Source organism: Vanacampus margaritifer, chromosome 6 (genome assembly GCF_051991255.1).
Source record: "Vanacampus margaritifer isolate UIUO_Vmar chromosome 6, RoL_Vmar_1.0, whole genome shotgun sequence".
NCBI lineage: Eukaryota > Metazoa > Chordata > Actinopteri > Syngnathiformes > Syngnathidae > Vanacampus > Vanacampus margaritifer.
This window is the reverse complement of record NC_135437.1, coordinates 13,488,819-13,505,633: the sequence shown is the minus strand read 5'-3', so window position 1 is coordinate 13,505,633 and position 16,815 is coordinate 13,488,819. Positions and strand designations below refer to the sequence as shown.

Genomic DNA, 16,815 nt, shown 5'->3' with positions numbered 1-16,815 from the left:
AATTAACTAAAAATTAGCGCACTAATTTTGACAACAATAGCACAAAAACAGATTTACCCTGATGGCGAGTCCAGTTACATCCACATTGCAGGGCACAGGAGGAAGGTCCAGTCTGATATCCAGGTCTGAGGTTCGAGTGTGCTGCAAGGCTCCGAACAAGCTCAGCCTGGTCTCCTTCTCAAATTTCTCCTCCGCGTCCATTTTAGTCCTGAGAGTCATCAAGCCTGCACCTGGTTGAGCTTCCATCAACCTCTGAGTTCCACACAAGCGCTCCACGGACGCCCATTCCTCCCCGCACACCAGCCCCCAGGCGCGAGCTTCCAGCCTCTGCAGCTCCTCGCTCTGGTAAGGCCAAGGTGCGGGCCTCCGCAGCACGGGTCTCTCCCGCCTCATGTAGTCCCGACTGAAGGAGGGCGGCGGCGGGAGCGAGGAGCCGGCCAGGTGCACAAGAAGCTCCAGGACGGATTCCACCTCATTGAGGCCCGAGGCGGCCCCTTCCGGAAGCTTCTCCAGCAGCTCCTCCAGCCTCTCAGCCTCCTCCCGGCAGCCCGCCACCCTCAGGTCAAAACATATCATCAGGACTCTGTTCCTCGGTGGCGAGTTTGCCGTGGGCGAGGCGGCGGGTGCTTTGGCGCCATCTTGGAAAAGCTTGGACAGCAGGGCGCCGTAGGCTCGCCTCTTCAGAGCTTTGCGGAAGCCTTCTCTGGAGACGCCGCCCAGGGCCCGACGCTTCCACGACACCCCAGCCAGGCTGCTGTCACACAGGGCGGCCAGCAGATCTGTGATGCTGGAGCTGCTAGTGTAGCCGGACTTGGGATGTTGAGTGCTCGGGTACATGATGGCACTTTTTCCTCCAATCTGGATGACAAGAAAGAAAAATGACATACTAAATAACTATCCATCCATCCATCCATTTTCTTGGCCGCTTTTTCCTCACAAGGGTCGCGGGGGTGCTGGAGCCTATCCCAGCTGGCTTCGGGCAGTAGGCGGGGTACACCCTGAACTGGTTGTACTAAATAACTAGTATAATAATAATATATAAAAACAATAGCAATAAAGAACAATAAATAATAAATACCTGGTTCTCCTGCAGTGCATGCCTTGGCCTGTGGAACATGAATGAAGTATCCACTGGCCAGTATGAGGGAGAGAGGATGCTGAAATTATAATTATCACATTCATCAAAATTCTACATCCAACACCCCATGGCAAGATGAAAAATTATTTGTTTTTTGCCAATTAAACAATGCGAAATCCCACATTTAAAGTATTTAGGGCATCTGTTCAATACTTTATGATGCATCTTTGGCAGCTAGCTGTAGCTACCGTTAAGCTAAACTAGCCGAAATCAAAACATGAGCAACACATAAGCATAAATTCCGAGTGAATTAGGCGATTTAATATAATTTGTTTACCCTCACGATGTAGAGTGTTGTCGGTTCATTCTGCAGGGAGTATCATTTGCTTCAATATTCCCTGTAGCATGCTAGCACAGGCTAACTATTTTTATTAGCATCACACGTCAATCTTTTAGCTATCCTTAGGTCCAAGAGCTTCCCATTACCAACCCGGTAACAGTCCCCGTTCTCAGTGTCGAAACTATCATTTATTATTTGGGCTTCTTGCTCTTGAGTATGAAAAGAAAATTACGTATTTATTTTATATGGTCAAAGGCTAGCCTATCCTGCCATTCATATCGTCCATCCTGCAAGTCTCAACACCGAGGTTGGGAAGGGAAGCCAAGGGGCGCGCCTCATTGAAAGTGATTGGACAACAAAAAGTCACGCTGGCCTCGATTGGCTGAGTTCTTGCATAGTCCACACTGATTGGTCAGCTGCGTCAGTCGTATACCCCGCTTTGGCAACGATGCATTCAGGTGTAGTCAAAAAAATTGTATACTTGCAAACTCCGTTGAAATACTTTGCGTGGATTATATATATATATATATATATATATATATATATATATATAAAACATGCAATCACAAGAGACTACTGCAAGCTGACTCATGAAAGAAACTAAGTCAAATTTGATTAAAATGCAAGCATCTGAACATGCATTTATATATTATTCATCTAACGAGACTGAGTTGCCTCACTCTTCCCCAAAGGTAGCCCTCAAAATCAGAGAAATGCCTAATTAGAGCGTTTGGAAGCAGGTGGAGGTGAAAGGCTGCCAGCTGGTAAACAAGCGTCCTGTGCAGAAGGAGAGGCTGCAATGTTGAGAGGGAAGCGTTGAAGGAAGGAGGCCGTCTGTAATTGTCCTCATTTGCACTGAAAAACTTTGAAAGTAACTGGAAATATGTGCGATTTGAGTGTTCAGGTCACTCGGATTTCAGTGGAGAATTTACCTGACTGAATCCACCTCACAATACCATCGCAATCATGCAATTATTGAGAGCGTCAATATTATATAAACGCGCAACATAACAACATACAGCTGTGACATGTACATTAACTGGAGAAGTCCAGAATCAATATTTATCTATTAACAAAATAGGGCACATATTTCAGCCCATAGTCATTGTCTTATATTGTAATGTATAAAAAAAGAAAGAAAGAAATACAAATCAGCCGATATTTGCTGATTTTAAAAGAGCTAACACCGTCCGATTGATCGGTCGAGCCCAAGTAACAAGTTTTGCGTTGACCAACCAATGAGAAGAATCCCTGACCTCTTCAAAAGTGAGCGTCGATGCGTCAGCGATCCTCTTGCAGGCGCTCGTGCTTGTTAGGAAGTCAATACGAGGCAATTTCGGCCCCTCATCTTTCTTTATTCCCATTTCATGCTTAGCTGTCAGCGCCTAATTAATGTTTTCGCAGTCATTCGTCAACCTTCACCGCGGACGACAGGGATGCCGGGCGGCTATTTATATTCTCAACTCATTTCTCCAAGCTTTGTTTTATTAGACCGCCTCATGTGCTTTATGAAGACTGACAATATTATTGGAGGCAGCTGTGCAAAAAATATGAGAAGAATACAAATGGGAGGTAAATAAACATGTCAAGTTTTAACACCTGGTCTTGTAAAATAGACAAGCAGGGATTTTAAAATGGTGGTGTGCACCCCCACAGAGAACCCCTTGGAATGTGTGCGAGAGTCCATGTATTCAATATAACTGTACACAAGAAAACTTACAGTTTCTTGGCTGCTTGGTGGGGGCGGAGTTGTACAAATCCCCAATTGCTTTTAAGTTGGGACTTTGTGTAAAACAAATACAAACAGGAAGGAATGATTTAACGATCACCGATCTTTGAAAAGTCTGACTTGTCTATCTAGCTTTTACTGATTGATTTTCCCCCATAAACCTGCAATGGTGGATCAGATCTTTTTTTCTTTTTTTTCCCTCAGCGTATCAGCCGATCATGAGTCCTACAAAAGTAAGTAAATCGTGGCCAATATTGATCCCTGCCGATCAACATTGGTGCACTTCTATAAAACACGTGCTGGCCTGTGAATAGTGAAAATCCACATATAATTGACACCCATTGAAATACATTGGGAACATTTTGGCGATTTTTTCTATGTTTTTGTTGTTTGTTTTTGGAAACTCCAAAACATATTTGGAAAAAAGGTGATAAACCTGCAATAAAAAAAACAATACAATAATATTAATATATAAAATATACTAATAAATAAAATAAAAATAAAAACCCATTGAAATGAATTGGGAAAATGTTTTTGGAAACCCCCCAAAATATTTGAAAAAAGCTGATAAACCTGCAATAAAACTAAAAAGCAATACACAATAACATAATAATAACAAATAGGGATGTAACGATAACGGCAATATCATGATATCAAAACGGCCACAATATCGTCATCGTCACGATATTAAAAGCAGCACATCTGTTAAATTTATTTTTATTTTTTTAAACAATATTTTGACCTTGTTTATATTGCCTCACTTGTGACATCGTGATAATATTGTATCGTGATGTTGGGATATTGTTACATCCCTACTAATAAATAAAATAATCTAAATAAACAAAAATAAAAACCCATTGAAACACATTGGAAACATTTGTATTGGGAAACCCAAATAATTATTTGAAAAACACAATTTTTGCTATTTTTCCCAAAAGAATGGGGGCTGTGTGCATGCCAAAAATCTTGGATAAAATTTGAAAAAATTTGGATAGAAAAAAAATCAGCAAACAGGTGAATCCGCATATGCTGAACCATGAGTATGCAGGGTGTTCCACTGCAGTAGAGGAAACATGATTACAAATAAATGGTAATTAAAAATTTAAAAAAGAAAATAAATCAAAGGGCCACTCAGAGAGGAGGCCCATGCGGCCCATGAGCTGCCAGTTGCCCATCCCTTGTATTTATTACCAAGGTTCTGCTGCATCATAAAGTGACTCTCTTTTTATCGGAATCAAATTATTCTCCACTTATTATTTCTGCAAGTCCAGGTTGCGCGCGTTGGCTCCTGCGTAAAGTCGAGGCGCTGGAATGAGCTGTATAAATACCAGTTAACTTGAAAAAGAAATTGGCCGTGTGGCAAATACGAGTGGGAAGCCCAAGGTGATTGTAAATCATGCAATATGCATGGAAGGAGAAACTTCCAATTGAAGCCAATCACTATTGAAAAAGGGAAAAGAAACACAGGGCCATATGAAGGACATATTGGCCTCCAAGTTTATTCACACAGGAGCGCATGATGAAATCTGGCTGTAAGAGCTCCATCCACACACACACACACACACACACACGCACACACAATGCTGCATTGATTAAATTAAATGAACACAAGCAGATCAGGTACAAAACCCCAAGCCGCTTAGACTGCTGCACTTCTTTTACAATAAGACAACATTCAATAAGACTAGAAAAAATGACTCAACACAACAGCTTTTTTCTTTTCTTTTCTTTTTCTTCCAGGACTCAATGCATAGGAGTATACAGTCAGAATACAGTATTTCAACATGTTTTACAAAGATTGATACAGTATAGGAAACAAGAAATCATAAAAAATAATAACTGCACAGCAGTAAGAAAGGTCATTTGTGGAGTAATAGCTAGAAGTCATTTATCGCACACACTGTGGAATAGCCAAGAAAACACAGGGTGGAAAATAAACACCACTGGTACAATTTTGCGCTCTACTCAGAAGTCTACAGAAGAAAACCCGCCCCCTGCACCCCACTTGTTTGGATTTACTCAGGAATGTTAACCATTTGAACGGGAAAATCCAAATTTGGCTTCTTTTTTATTTTATTTTTTGGCCTACAAAGCTCACACTACAGACACCCAAAAGAAACATATCAACACTGCCACCGTCAAAGAAATCACCATGAAATGTAGTCAGCCTATTGGCAGTCGGGGTGGGATACGCTATTGATACCAGCATTAAATATCCGATATCAGTTCGGTATATACTGTCAGCAAAACGTAACTTACATACTGGTAGATACGATTATGTACCGAAAATGGTTTTCTTCCAATATTGCAGTGATTCTCAAAGTATGGTACACAGGCTCCTGGTATATGCAAAATAATCACATTTAGTTTTAAATTCAATACATTGGAAATTAGCCATGTTTGGTACCAAAACATTTATTTGGATATGTTTTGGTCCACGAGCTTCCATAGCCGTTTATTTTATTTGTTTTTGTAAAAAAAGAAAAAAATGACGGACGAGCCCCCAAAAACGAAAACAAATGAATAAACGGCCACGAAAGATCGTCATCACCATCCCAAGGTAACATTTTTAATAGGGATTTTCGATACCACTTTTTTTCAGACAGGGTACTCACAGAGTACCAATAGAGATGGGTGTGTACCAATACTGGTATCAGAGGAATCTGGTTATCATGGACATTATCAATACCAGCTACCAATACTTAAGGCAAAAAAAATAAAACATTTACATTGAGTAAGTCCTCCTTGACAGTAGTTGGCGCTATACTGCAGCTGTTTGACACATTAGCGAACCAACATCTGCGTCAGAAAGAAAGGTCTTCGTTCACGATTTTTTTGGTCATTGTGATCAATGAAATCTTATATATCAAAGTACTAGAGGTATTTGTATTGGTAAAGTACTCAAATGTGAATACTCATACAGGTATCAGTCTGAAAAAAAGGTGGTATCAAACATCCCTACCTCAAGTACTTTTGATATCTAAAATTTCATTTAACATAAGAAAAAAAAACTTTTCGTACCGCTTAAGTCTGAGATGCTACTTGGTCATGTTGGAGTTTCTATTTAGGTGTAAACCTTTTGCGAACCACTGCAATAAATGAAATATTGCTGTATCGTGATACTATCAGTAAAATGTCGCAATTCCCACCCCTAATTGGCACACACACGCACGCGCACACACTGCGGCAGCAGGGCATCCATATAGCATTTTAGACAGCACACACAACATCACAAGTCCAAATACATTGCTGTGTCTATAGCACTATCGTCATCATAGGTTACCGAGAGAATAATTTAGAAACATTATATGTATCATCCTGTTCAATAAGGCACATTTTTGGTCAAAGAAAGGCTCTGAAAGAAGCTTCTTGCATCGACTCTGCCAGTGAGAAGAGTCAACAGAGTCCCCCCCTGATGCCATCAGATAGAGTGTGTGTGGGGGGGGTGTAGGTTAGGTGGGCAGGGCCAAGTGCTGTTGTTCTGGATGTCAGGGCGTGCTGAGACAGCAAGGCGGGACAGGTAGGCTTGAGGTCCGTGCACACCAGCCCCCCCAACCCTCGCAAAGGCAAGGTTTAACATTCTCAGAGGTCTCTGGAGCTTGTTAGTCTCCACAGCTCCACACAACCATCATCTCTTTCCAACATGATCATAGACAGGCCAATAAACACGAGGTGCACACACAACCGTGGTCAGATGCACATAATAACCATGCTGAGGTACACATTCGTTGTCTGATACACAGACAACCACGGTAAAGTGTACACACAACCGTGGTCAGGTGCACAGACAACCATGGTAAGGTATACACACAACCATGGTCAGGTACATACAAAACCATGGTAGGGTATAGACACAAATATTATCAGGCACACACACAAACATGGTAAGGTACACACATATACACACACAATCATGATCAGGTACATACACAACCATGGTGAGGTACACAGACCACCACGGTAAGGTATACACCCAACCCTGATCAGGTACACACAAAACCCCGGTGAGGTACACGGACAACAACGGTAAGGCATACACACAATCATGATCAGGTACATACACAACCAAGGTAAGGTACATACACAACCATGGTCAGGTACACAGGCCACCACGGTAAGGCATACACACAATCATGATCAGGCATACACACAACCAAGGTAAGGTACATACACAACCATGGTCAGGCACACAGACCACCACGGTAAGGTATACACACCACCATGGTCAGGTACATACAAACCTATGGTGAAGTACACACACGCAGCATGGTAAGGTGCAGACAAAACCACGGAAAGGTGGACGCTTAACCACATATGAGGTACACACACATTCATTGTCAGGTACACACAGAACTATTGTAATGTATACACCAAGCAGAGTTGGGATACATACACAACCATGGGAAGGTCTACACAATTATGATCCGGTGCATATGCACAACAACGGTGAGGTACACACACAACCAAGGTCAGGTGCATACCCTAACCTTTTTAAGGTATATACACAACCGTGATCAGGTACACTCACACATGAGCAAAACCTAGTCAGGTACAACCATGGTATGATGCCCACACACACGAGCACAATTATAAAAAGGTGCACACACAACCATGGCACACACTCAACCGTTATCATGTACTCGTACAAGAATGGTCAGGTCCTCAATGACATCATCATCACTGGCCTCCATTTTCCAGATGAAGAAAAGTCACAACGACTGGCCCCACCCTGCTTTCACACAATAATCTAAAAAAACGTTGATTTAACAAATATTTACAAGCCATTTTGTTCATTATGTACCGCGTTAAGTAGCAACTGCATACCTGGCAGATTATTGACAGCAATCAGCAAAGGGCTATTACATAGCTTCAAGAGGCAAGATGCTTGATGAATATTTGGACAACAGATATACATACAAAAGAATGGCACAGGATCATCTTAATACTAATCAAATACAAACATATTGACCATTATTCTATTGCTAAACTGCTACCATAGGCGGATATGATTTATGAGCCTGTTCTCGCCAGAATTTAGCAGGATTTGCTTGTAATGGTAGAAAAAATGAATACTGGTGACCTTTTCAAGAAAATAAAAAGGTTATTTTGTCATTACATGAGAGTGTATTGACAAATTAATTACACATTTGGAAAGCCTCTACCAAGACCTTTAATTTGATATGTGACATGATGTTGTTTGTTGCAATTAGATTTTTGACCTTACGACGAGTGAAACCCTACTAAATTCTGCTGGTATTTGTAAGATGATGGGATTTGATGGTAGCTCATTTCAGGGTTGATGTGAATGAAAACGTTAAGATAGCAGCAAAAATCAAACAAAATATTAAGGAGAGAGAGAAAAAAAACAGATTGAAATGTTCTTCTGTGCTTTTGTTTTTGAAGTGGAATGTACCATGGCACTGAACACTAAAGGGAGACAGTCTGTGCTGTTAGTGGCTTCCACAAAGCACGCACGGCTTCAAAAATAAACAACATTAAAAATATAGATACTGTCGAGCCGTCATTCATAAGAGCCTGTACATTGTCCTTGTGTGAGGACCCTTTGGTGAGGGCGCGAGCTCCTGTCAATGTGGGACTTAGGGTGGGGTGGGGTGGGGGGGGTCCATCGACAGGAAGCGGGCGCCTCTCGGCCCTCACGCCCGACTTTAGGCATCCCGTGTGCACGCATCCACAAACGCTCCCACACGCGCACACATTAAAATCTCCTAACACGTGGAATCATAAAAACACTATCCGCACCACTGGGTGATCCATTTAAAAAGTTTTTTTTTTGTGTTTCCTTATAAAGCTCTCTTTTTCAGCGATAAAGACAGATAAAAAAAAATAGATCATACAATTCTCAGAAGGAAAAGAAATTGAACATCTGATTATCCCCTGCCACAGGGGCTTACTTCTTTCTCTCGCGTTGCGTGCTTGAGGTTTGGCAAGTAAGCTTTAAGGCGTACCTTTTTTTTTTTTTTTTTTTTTGACAGTCTAGCACATCAACTCGCTTTACTCTCCGTATGCATTTCAATGATACGCCGCACAGGAGAACATTATTATTATTATTAGAATATTGTCCCAGGGCAATAATGCACGCCACTGCCGTCTCTCTGTGATTTATCAAGCGGAAAACAAGAAGAAATAAGCCCCTGTAGTCACTGGCAGGATCCCACCGATTATCCCGCCCGTCTCCGTTTGCACGTTAGAGATCAGTCACTTTGTTTTCCAGGGCGGCTGCTATCTGCTGGAGCCGCAGGGTCAGCTGCTTACTCTGCGCCGCCGGGTCTTCGTCCAGGGATGAGATGATCTGGGAGGAGGTGGAGAGACGCTAAGTAAGAAAGTGAGCAGCCTTAACCACTTCGGACCCGCGGATGATTGCAGTGGACATGACATAGTTGCGTGTCTAAACCAATGAAAACGCATCATTTGGATGATGTCAACACTTCTGGTTCATGATTGGACCTTAGCTAACCAATCACAATCACAAGTTGATTTGCATGATGTTCATGTTAGACATGTTACATAAGATAAGACCCCCCCCCCCCATGTTGTTCTTTTGTGGGAAAAGGGGCAAAATCATAAAAAAATTAAATTAAAAAAAAGACAGCTAAGGTCATTGGTTAAAAATAAAATTAAAATAATACATTATTACAATTAATTAGCTAAAAATACATTGAGCCTACATATTTTGCAGCATGAAAAAAAAAATATTTCATAAGAGAATAATTAAAAATGTCATTTATTTAGATACATTTTAAATATAACAATATTCCATATCACAATATTTAATACCCATATCACATATTTCTTCGATATCGTGTAGCCCTTGAAGATACATACCTGCATTAGAAATTTGATCACGATCTTGCCACAATCCAATGAATCTGATCATTGGTGATTTTTTCATTTAAAATTCAAGTTCGATCCTCGAGAGCCCCTATCCAGCCTGTTTGCCATGTTTCTCCCCACTAACACACCTGATTCATGATCAGGAACGTTATCAGGTTTCTGCAAAGCTTGCTGATTAGCTGATCATTAGATTCAGCTGTGCTGCAGGAGGGAAACATGGAAAACAGGCTGGATAGGGGGTCTCGAGGATCGAACTTGAGCACCCCTGCTCTGATGCATATCTAGTTAAGCACTTTCTCAACCAGTAGTCAGCCAAACACCAGGGGGCGACGCATTGTTAACTCTTCATTAAGCTAGGCACGTGACATAAATTTGATTTTTTTTCATTCCTCTCATTTCCAACGCATCCCTCCACCTTTTGAAATGTTAGTCAACCTCAGCATTGTTTGTTAAAAATTTGTACAATAATTAGTATAGTAATAGTACAGTTGCTAACTTGATGAATATTTGTGATTAACAATTGTGAGTGATTACAATATTGAAAAAAAAATATTGTGACTAACATTTTGACCATATTCAGACATTTTAGAACATGTTGACATATTCAAGAGCCACATGATATTGTGTTCAATGATTATGATTGACAAGTATACTTATCAATTATGTTTTTCAACAACTTTACTGATGCATAACTGTCATTAGATGGCATCGATACACCATTTTAAATGAGATCGGCACATACAATGTGGCGAATACAATTTTTCATGGTAATTAATCCCATGACTTCAAAGTTTTACTCACGATTAATTGCAAATTTCATATCTGTATAAAATGTACAGTGTAATATTTTTCATACTCTTATTAACATAAAAGTGGAAAAAATGCTTTTAGTCATTGATGCAACAATTTCATAATAATTCATAAAATTGAGTTAAAATAAAAAATATTTACAGTACTGTAAAAAAATGAGTGTGATATATTAATTTGTGTTGAGGTCATTTTCTGCCACTAGATGGCATAATTGCATTTGTAAGACAGTGACAGCTCAGTGCATTTTTCTTTTTTCATATTAAGAGCTATCTACGCTTTAACATGAAGTAACTTTTTAAAAATTGTAAAATACAACTTGACCCCAGTCCATAAAAGTTTATGCATTATTATTACTGCTAAATTTTGACGCAGACGTGTCTGGAATTCCCCCAGTGCAAGCTTTCCATTAATTGCGCGTTAAACATTTTTGTGGCGTTAAAGGAACTTTAAATTAACTCACAATTAACGCAGTAATTTCGCACCACTAATGTATATAGATAAACCAAACCGACCAAATGAAAGAAAAGACTCTCTTTTCACCCGAAAGGGAAAAAAGTTTGATTCTACCTTTTTCTGATTTTTTACAACCAGTAGTAGAAAAAAGTTTGGTTGCACAAATGGAGCCGTTTCTGTCAGAGGACTCAAAATGTGCTGATCACATTTAAAATGGTGTATCGATGCCATCTACTGGTGGTTATGCATCAGTAAAGTTGTTGAAAAACATAATTGATAAGTATACTTGTCAATGGCAGTGAATGTTAAAAACACATTACAAAATTTTTTGGGGGCGTTTTTGAAAGGCTGGAACCGATTAATGAATGACATTTCCATTCATCTAAATGGGGGAAGATGATTTGATATAGAAGAGTTTTGTGTTTTGAATGTGGTGACAGAACAAATTCAACTACTATTAATGTGATGGCTTTCTCACCAGCTATTCATGATAACTGCTTGCTCGCACAACAAAACAACTAAAAATAAGCCAGAAATGAACTTTGCCCCCGACGCTCAGACTTTCTTCAAACTTTGTGTGCTCTGTCCAACACAACAGTCGGGATGTCAGGCCCCGCTTGGAGCTCTAATTTAAATTTTAATCCTACTTCTTCATTAGCTTTTGTTGATTCCTCCTTTTTTGTGACCTCAAGTGGCAACACACAACGGACACTTTAAAACATAAGAAGAAGAAAAAAAATCAATTCCCCGAGAGCAATTTTCCAATTCACATCCTAGAGAAATGATTCCAATTAAAATTGCACGCAATCACTCTTCAGGCATGTCAAGCAAGGGGAGATGGGCGGGGGAGGGAAAAGCAATAACAAAAGCGGGCAGTGGTGCGTTGAGTGGAATAGACCGCCTTTGGGCCTCTTACCCCGTCGTAGTACTTGCTGGCGTACCGGTACAGCTGATGGAGAGCCACTTGTGTGTTCAGCTTGTCCGTGTGAGACTGGCGCAAAACAACAACAAAAAGACCAAAGGAACAATTATAAGGCTTAACTTCAGCTTTGGTACGTAAATATGTGTACTTTTTCTTTTCTTTTTTTAAACCCACAACCGTCACACAATAAAAAACTGACAACGTAACTTCAATCATTTAAAAAAAACGGAGCTAACCTTGCGTGTTTTTCACCGCCAGTATTAGCAGCGTAATCAAAAAGGAAAAATGGCGGCTGTGTGCGCGCATCTTACCCGCGAGACCTCTGCCAGATGAGTGTTCATGTCCTGGTCACTGACGGGGACCATCTGTCTGATGCCCTTGTAATAACTGACGCACACATACACACACAAGGCTCAGACTGTGAAAGACACGGACGGCAACATCTGCGACAGGAAATTGCTGACGGCGCTTACTCATCCACCATCTTCTTGTAGGTCGAGATCTCCTTTGCATAGAGAAGTTTGTTACTCGGGGAGTCCTGCACATAAAAACAACGGCGGCGCCTTGACTTATGAATTCAGTTTGTTCCTTGACATGCACATAACTCAAAATACTCGGATGTCAAATCAGTGAGGTTAACTGAAAATGTTATTCATTACAAAACAAATGACTCGACAGTATTGTACTTTATAAAAAACATATAGTAAAAACATGATACAGTACAATAGAAAGGAAAGAATTGTTTACATATTTCAATGCTTATTGACGTGCTTTGGCCACCAGGGGGCAGTATAATACTTCACAACAGTCGTTTTTTGTGCAGAGGATAAAGAATATATATGCCTATGGGTTTTACTTTGCTTGTCTGCATGTGGTGCTAAATGGTTATAACTACTTGTCCGTTAGCATTAAGCTAGCAGACTTTGGTAAGTTGGTGTGTTTAAATACACAATATATAAATCGGCTGCTTGTTGTGGAGTTGACTTTTTTTGTTCATAATTCAAGACAAGAACAAAAAAAATCGACTGAGTGATGGCTTGTATCTCAAAAATCTTGTCACCTTTAAGTTGAGTTACCATTAACTTATTACAGTGGATTGATTTCCTCCATTTCACTTTCACCATCCATCGTCCTCTTGCATGCACATTATTCCTTTACATATTTACAGTTCACTCTTCACAAATTCACTTTGTATATTTTTTCTTGTGGAAACCATCCCCAGGTGAAAAAAAATAAAAAAGCACTTATTGGTGGTTTATGTGCCGTTTCTGAAATGCCCTAAGGTGCCACAAGATGACGCCAAAGTACTGTCTCAACAGGAATTGGTGTCAAGGAAGTATGTTGAAGTGATTGTCAAAAAAATGTTTGCCGAAATACAATAATTTGTAAGCGTGATGTTATGAGTATTGAAATATATAAAAGTGCTTTTGAATCATATTTAGCGGTTTAAACAATTTTAATATCTGCAATATTAAAAGTAAAAAAAAAAAAAAAAGGTGGGGGAGTCCCAATTGCTGTTTTTTGCTTTCCACTCATGCAAACAGTGGGCTGTTCACTTAATAGCGTTTGTGCTCACCCGACTGAGCTTGTGCTCGGTCTTGGTGCAGGCGTCCATGAAGGTCTGCGCGATGACGGAGAGCGAGGCGTCCACCACCTCCGACACGTGGACGTCGAAGATGAAGTGAGGATTCTTCAGGATGTTCACCCAGAAGCGCAGAGGCAGGCTGCAGGAAATACATGGGGAAAACACGTGAAAGGTGACATATTGTGTGTAAACTGACTTTGTCATGGCTTGTATACAAATAGTTGCGTGAAAGTGTGAAATTAAACAACCAAGCAAATCTTGGTCCCCAAAAGTGTTTGTAAGAGAGTTGTTCTGCGCCATTATGTCATAGAAGCAAAAATTTACACAATGGCTCATCTTAAATCTCCGAAAGCTGCAAATTTGATTAGAGGTTTTGGGTTGTAAGCGGACACTTTTGCATATTAATTAACAAATTTTATCCCAAAAACGTATAAATACGTTATATTTTAAATGTCTTAAGTGTCCCAAAGACGTATTTATAAGTTTTTTATGCAAGAGCATAAAGAAGGCTTTGATGCGGCCTTTCAAATAAATGCACAAAATAGTTGAACCAGTGGTAGTAATTACAAAAACGGCCAGCAGGTGGCAGCAGAGTATAAGAGATCAACCAGGACCATGTTGCAAAAAGGCTTTCCCCCCCACTGTTTTGTGAATAATGGTGAAACTTAGCTATGTTATAATGTTAATTGCTGCAAAACGGAAACAGATAGAAATATACTTTTTTTTTGATGAAAGAAGAGACTCTAACCTTTCTTTTGGTAGGTTCTGTGTTTTTATAGCAATAGAACACAATATTCTGTGTGCCTTGCAAAATCAGTCAAAATCCAGTAAAACAGCCGGGAGCGAAGGGGGTTGCTTCAGCGAAAAATGGCTGGGAGTGAATGAGTTAAGAAGTAACATCAGCTATTCATTCTTTAAGTTGCATGGTTGGATGCATTTTTTAAAAATTGCCGTGAAAGTTGAGCAATTGGGAAAGCCAGGGCATTGTGGCACGTTGAAACAGAATCAATAGCATTTACTTTAAGTCAATTCTTGATCATGAATAATTCAGTGGAAGGTTTTAGCGCGCTCACATCCACTACAATCAAAAAGACAAACACAAGAGCTCCAAAAGGCAAACAAAAGGGATCTGAGCTGAGCAACAGCCAGCGAGGCTTGTCGGGGCCTCGCCAAAGCCTGACCTTTAAAAGTCCTACAAAAACTTTAACTCTACAGACGGCATGTGCGCAACGCTCGACTACGCTAACTGATTTCCCCTCTGAGCAGAAAACAGCAGCTTCATTCTTTTCCTAAATAAGGATGTATACATAAAAAAAAAAAGCCATAACATTCTCCCTGATCTGAGCGTGTGCCCGCCCAAGTGAGACATGAAAAGCGCAGAGTGAAAATAAAATACATACCGGGTGGGCAAAAAACCTCAGGAGGGTGTACAACACAAGCATAAAAATAACACCGTTGCAACAATCCCACAATTAAATTAGCTTGGGACACAATTACCATGTTTGTTTGTTGTTCTGCCTCGTACACACATTCATATTTAATACGTGGCCCTGCATTGATTTGATAAACATGACGGCTGGATGCCGAGTGCGCGGCGCCGAGTAATTAAATCGCTCATCGCCTGTCCTTGTGCCAGTGCGCTCGCTCTTTTTCGCTCTCGCTCAGCCTGGCGTCAATCACAGACATCGACATGCAACACGTTGTCTGGGGCGCCCCCAGACTTTGCCGGCGTGACACTAATTTATGCGCTTAAATGTCACACGGGAGCGGCGGGATTGCAAATGCAAAAACGCACCGAGGCGCATTTGCGCATCTGTATGCATCTCCTTCTTGGATAATCAACTTTTGTTTCTTGGAAGACTTACTCGATTGAACTCCAGACGCAGATGTGGATTAGACAACTTCAGCGTGCGTGTTGCAGTGTTTGACGCTAATGTTCAAAGTTTGGAGACTTTGCACAGGAATCGATGGAGAATATTGAATATATATATATATATATATATATATAATATATTGAGAATAATGTTATTCCAGAACAAGGGATTTTGATGGGGTTGAATAAAACATTTTCCTTGTGGACTTGGAAAGACATAACAGAGGTGGGAAGATGGCTTTGTGAAAGAGAATAGGGGAAAGGTGCAATTCTCCTGCGCCCTTGTGTCAAAAACGAAAATGCTGTTCAAGAAAACAGTCAAAACGTTACAAGAATAAAGTTGTCACATTTTGAGAATCAAGTTGTGACAATTTGTAGTTTAACAAGATAAAAAGTTAAAATACCAGGAAAATAAAGCAATTTGACAAGAAATAGCTGAAATAACTTGAAAAAACAAATCGTTAAATTACTGTACAAGAACAAAAGCGAGGGAAAAAAAAAGGTTTAATGCAACGACAATCAATTTAATAAAGTCCTGGATTGAAAAAGAAATCACAGGAATATATTTTTTTTAAGCATAACATTGCAATACTATGAGAACAGCACTTTGAAGTTGAGAGTAAAATCATGTAGTGCAACAAGAAAAATGTTATAAAGTTATGAGACTATAGAAGCAACGTTATGTGAAAAAAGTTGTAAATTACGAGGATAAAATAATAAATTAAAATAAAAAACTTTGAATGCTAAAAAACATGAAGTCATATTATGAAAAAAAAGTAATATTACAGGAAAAGTTATTTTCCCCCCCATGAAAAAAGTTGTAGTACAACAATTATCGTAGCATAAAAATATTTAAAATGCAAGATTAAGTGAGGAAATTTTTTTTATAGTAAAAAAAAAAAAAGTTGAAATATAACAGAGCCAGATTTCATTTCCAAGAGTGTGAAAAGTTGAAGGAAAATAAAATATTAAGTTTTTTTAAGAAAACAGTTGCAATATTGTTTAATAAATAAAATGAGAACAGAGTTCTACCTGACTAAATTAAATGCCTCGCCTCACTTCAACAGGTGCTTTCCAGCAAGATGCCACTAGATGGCGCCAAAGTAATATTTTTACATTAGACAGGCATTGGCCTGATCTGAGTACAAAAACGAGTTTTTCAGACCTCCTCAA

General features: G+C 39.9%; 2 protein-coding genes across 4 annotated transcripts in view; both read right to left on the bottom strand.

Annotated features, from left to right (window-relative positions):
• tubgcp6 (tubulin gamma complex component 6) overlaps nt 1–1,718 on the bottom strand; it is a 29,378-nt gene extending 27,660 nt beyond the window's left edge. For both annotated transcript variants that reach the window (XR_013294574.1, XM_077568980.1), the window contains exons 1-3: nt 1,416–1,718; nt 1,079–1,157; nt 58–858 (exon numbers count right to left, since the gene is read on the bottom strand). Coding sequence is in view for 1 of the 2 variants with exons in the window: in XM_077568980.1 (XP_077425106.1) it covers nt 58–858; nt 1,079–1,117 (840 nt within the window). In the remaining variant the exon portion in view is untranslated. The remainder of the gene's footprint in view (nt 1–57; nt 859–1,078; nt 1,158–1,415) is intronic.
• A 3,137-nt stretch (nt 1,719–4,855) lies between these two features.
• Nucleotides 4,856–16,815, bottom strand: part of plxnb2b (plexin b2b) — a 194,108-nt gene continuing 182,148 nt past the window's right edge. For both annotated transcript variants that reach the window (XM_077567540.1, XM_077567541.1), the window contains 5 exons: nt 13,761–13,908; nt 12,658–12,722; nt 12,496–12,571; nt 12,179–12,253; nt 4,856–9,457 (listed from right to left, as the gene is read on the bottom strand). In XM_077567540.1, the coding sequence (XP_077423666.1) occupies nt 9,353–9,457; nt 12,179–12,253; nt 12,496–12,571; nt 12,658–12,722; nt 13,761–13,908 (469 nt within the window). In that variant the 3' untranslated portion in view covers nt 4,856–9,352. The remainder of the gene's footprint in view (nt 9,458–12,178; nt 12,254–12,495; nt 12,572–12,657; nt 12,723–13,760; nt 13,909–16,815) is intronic.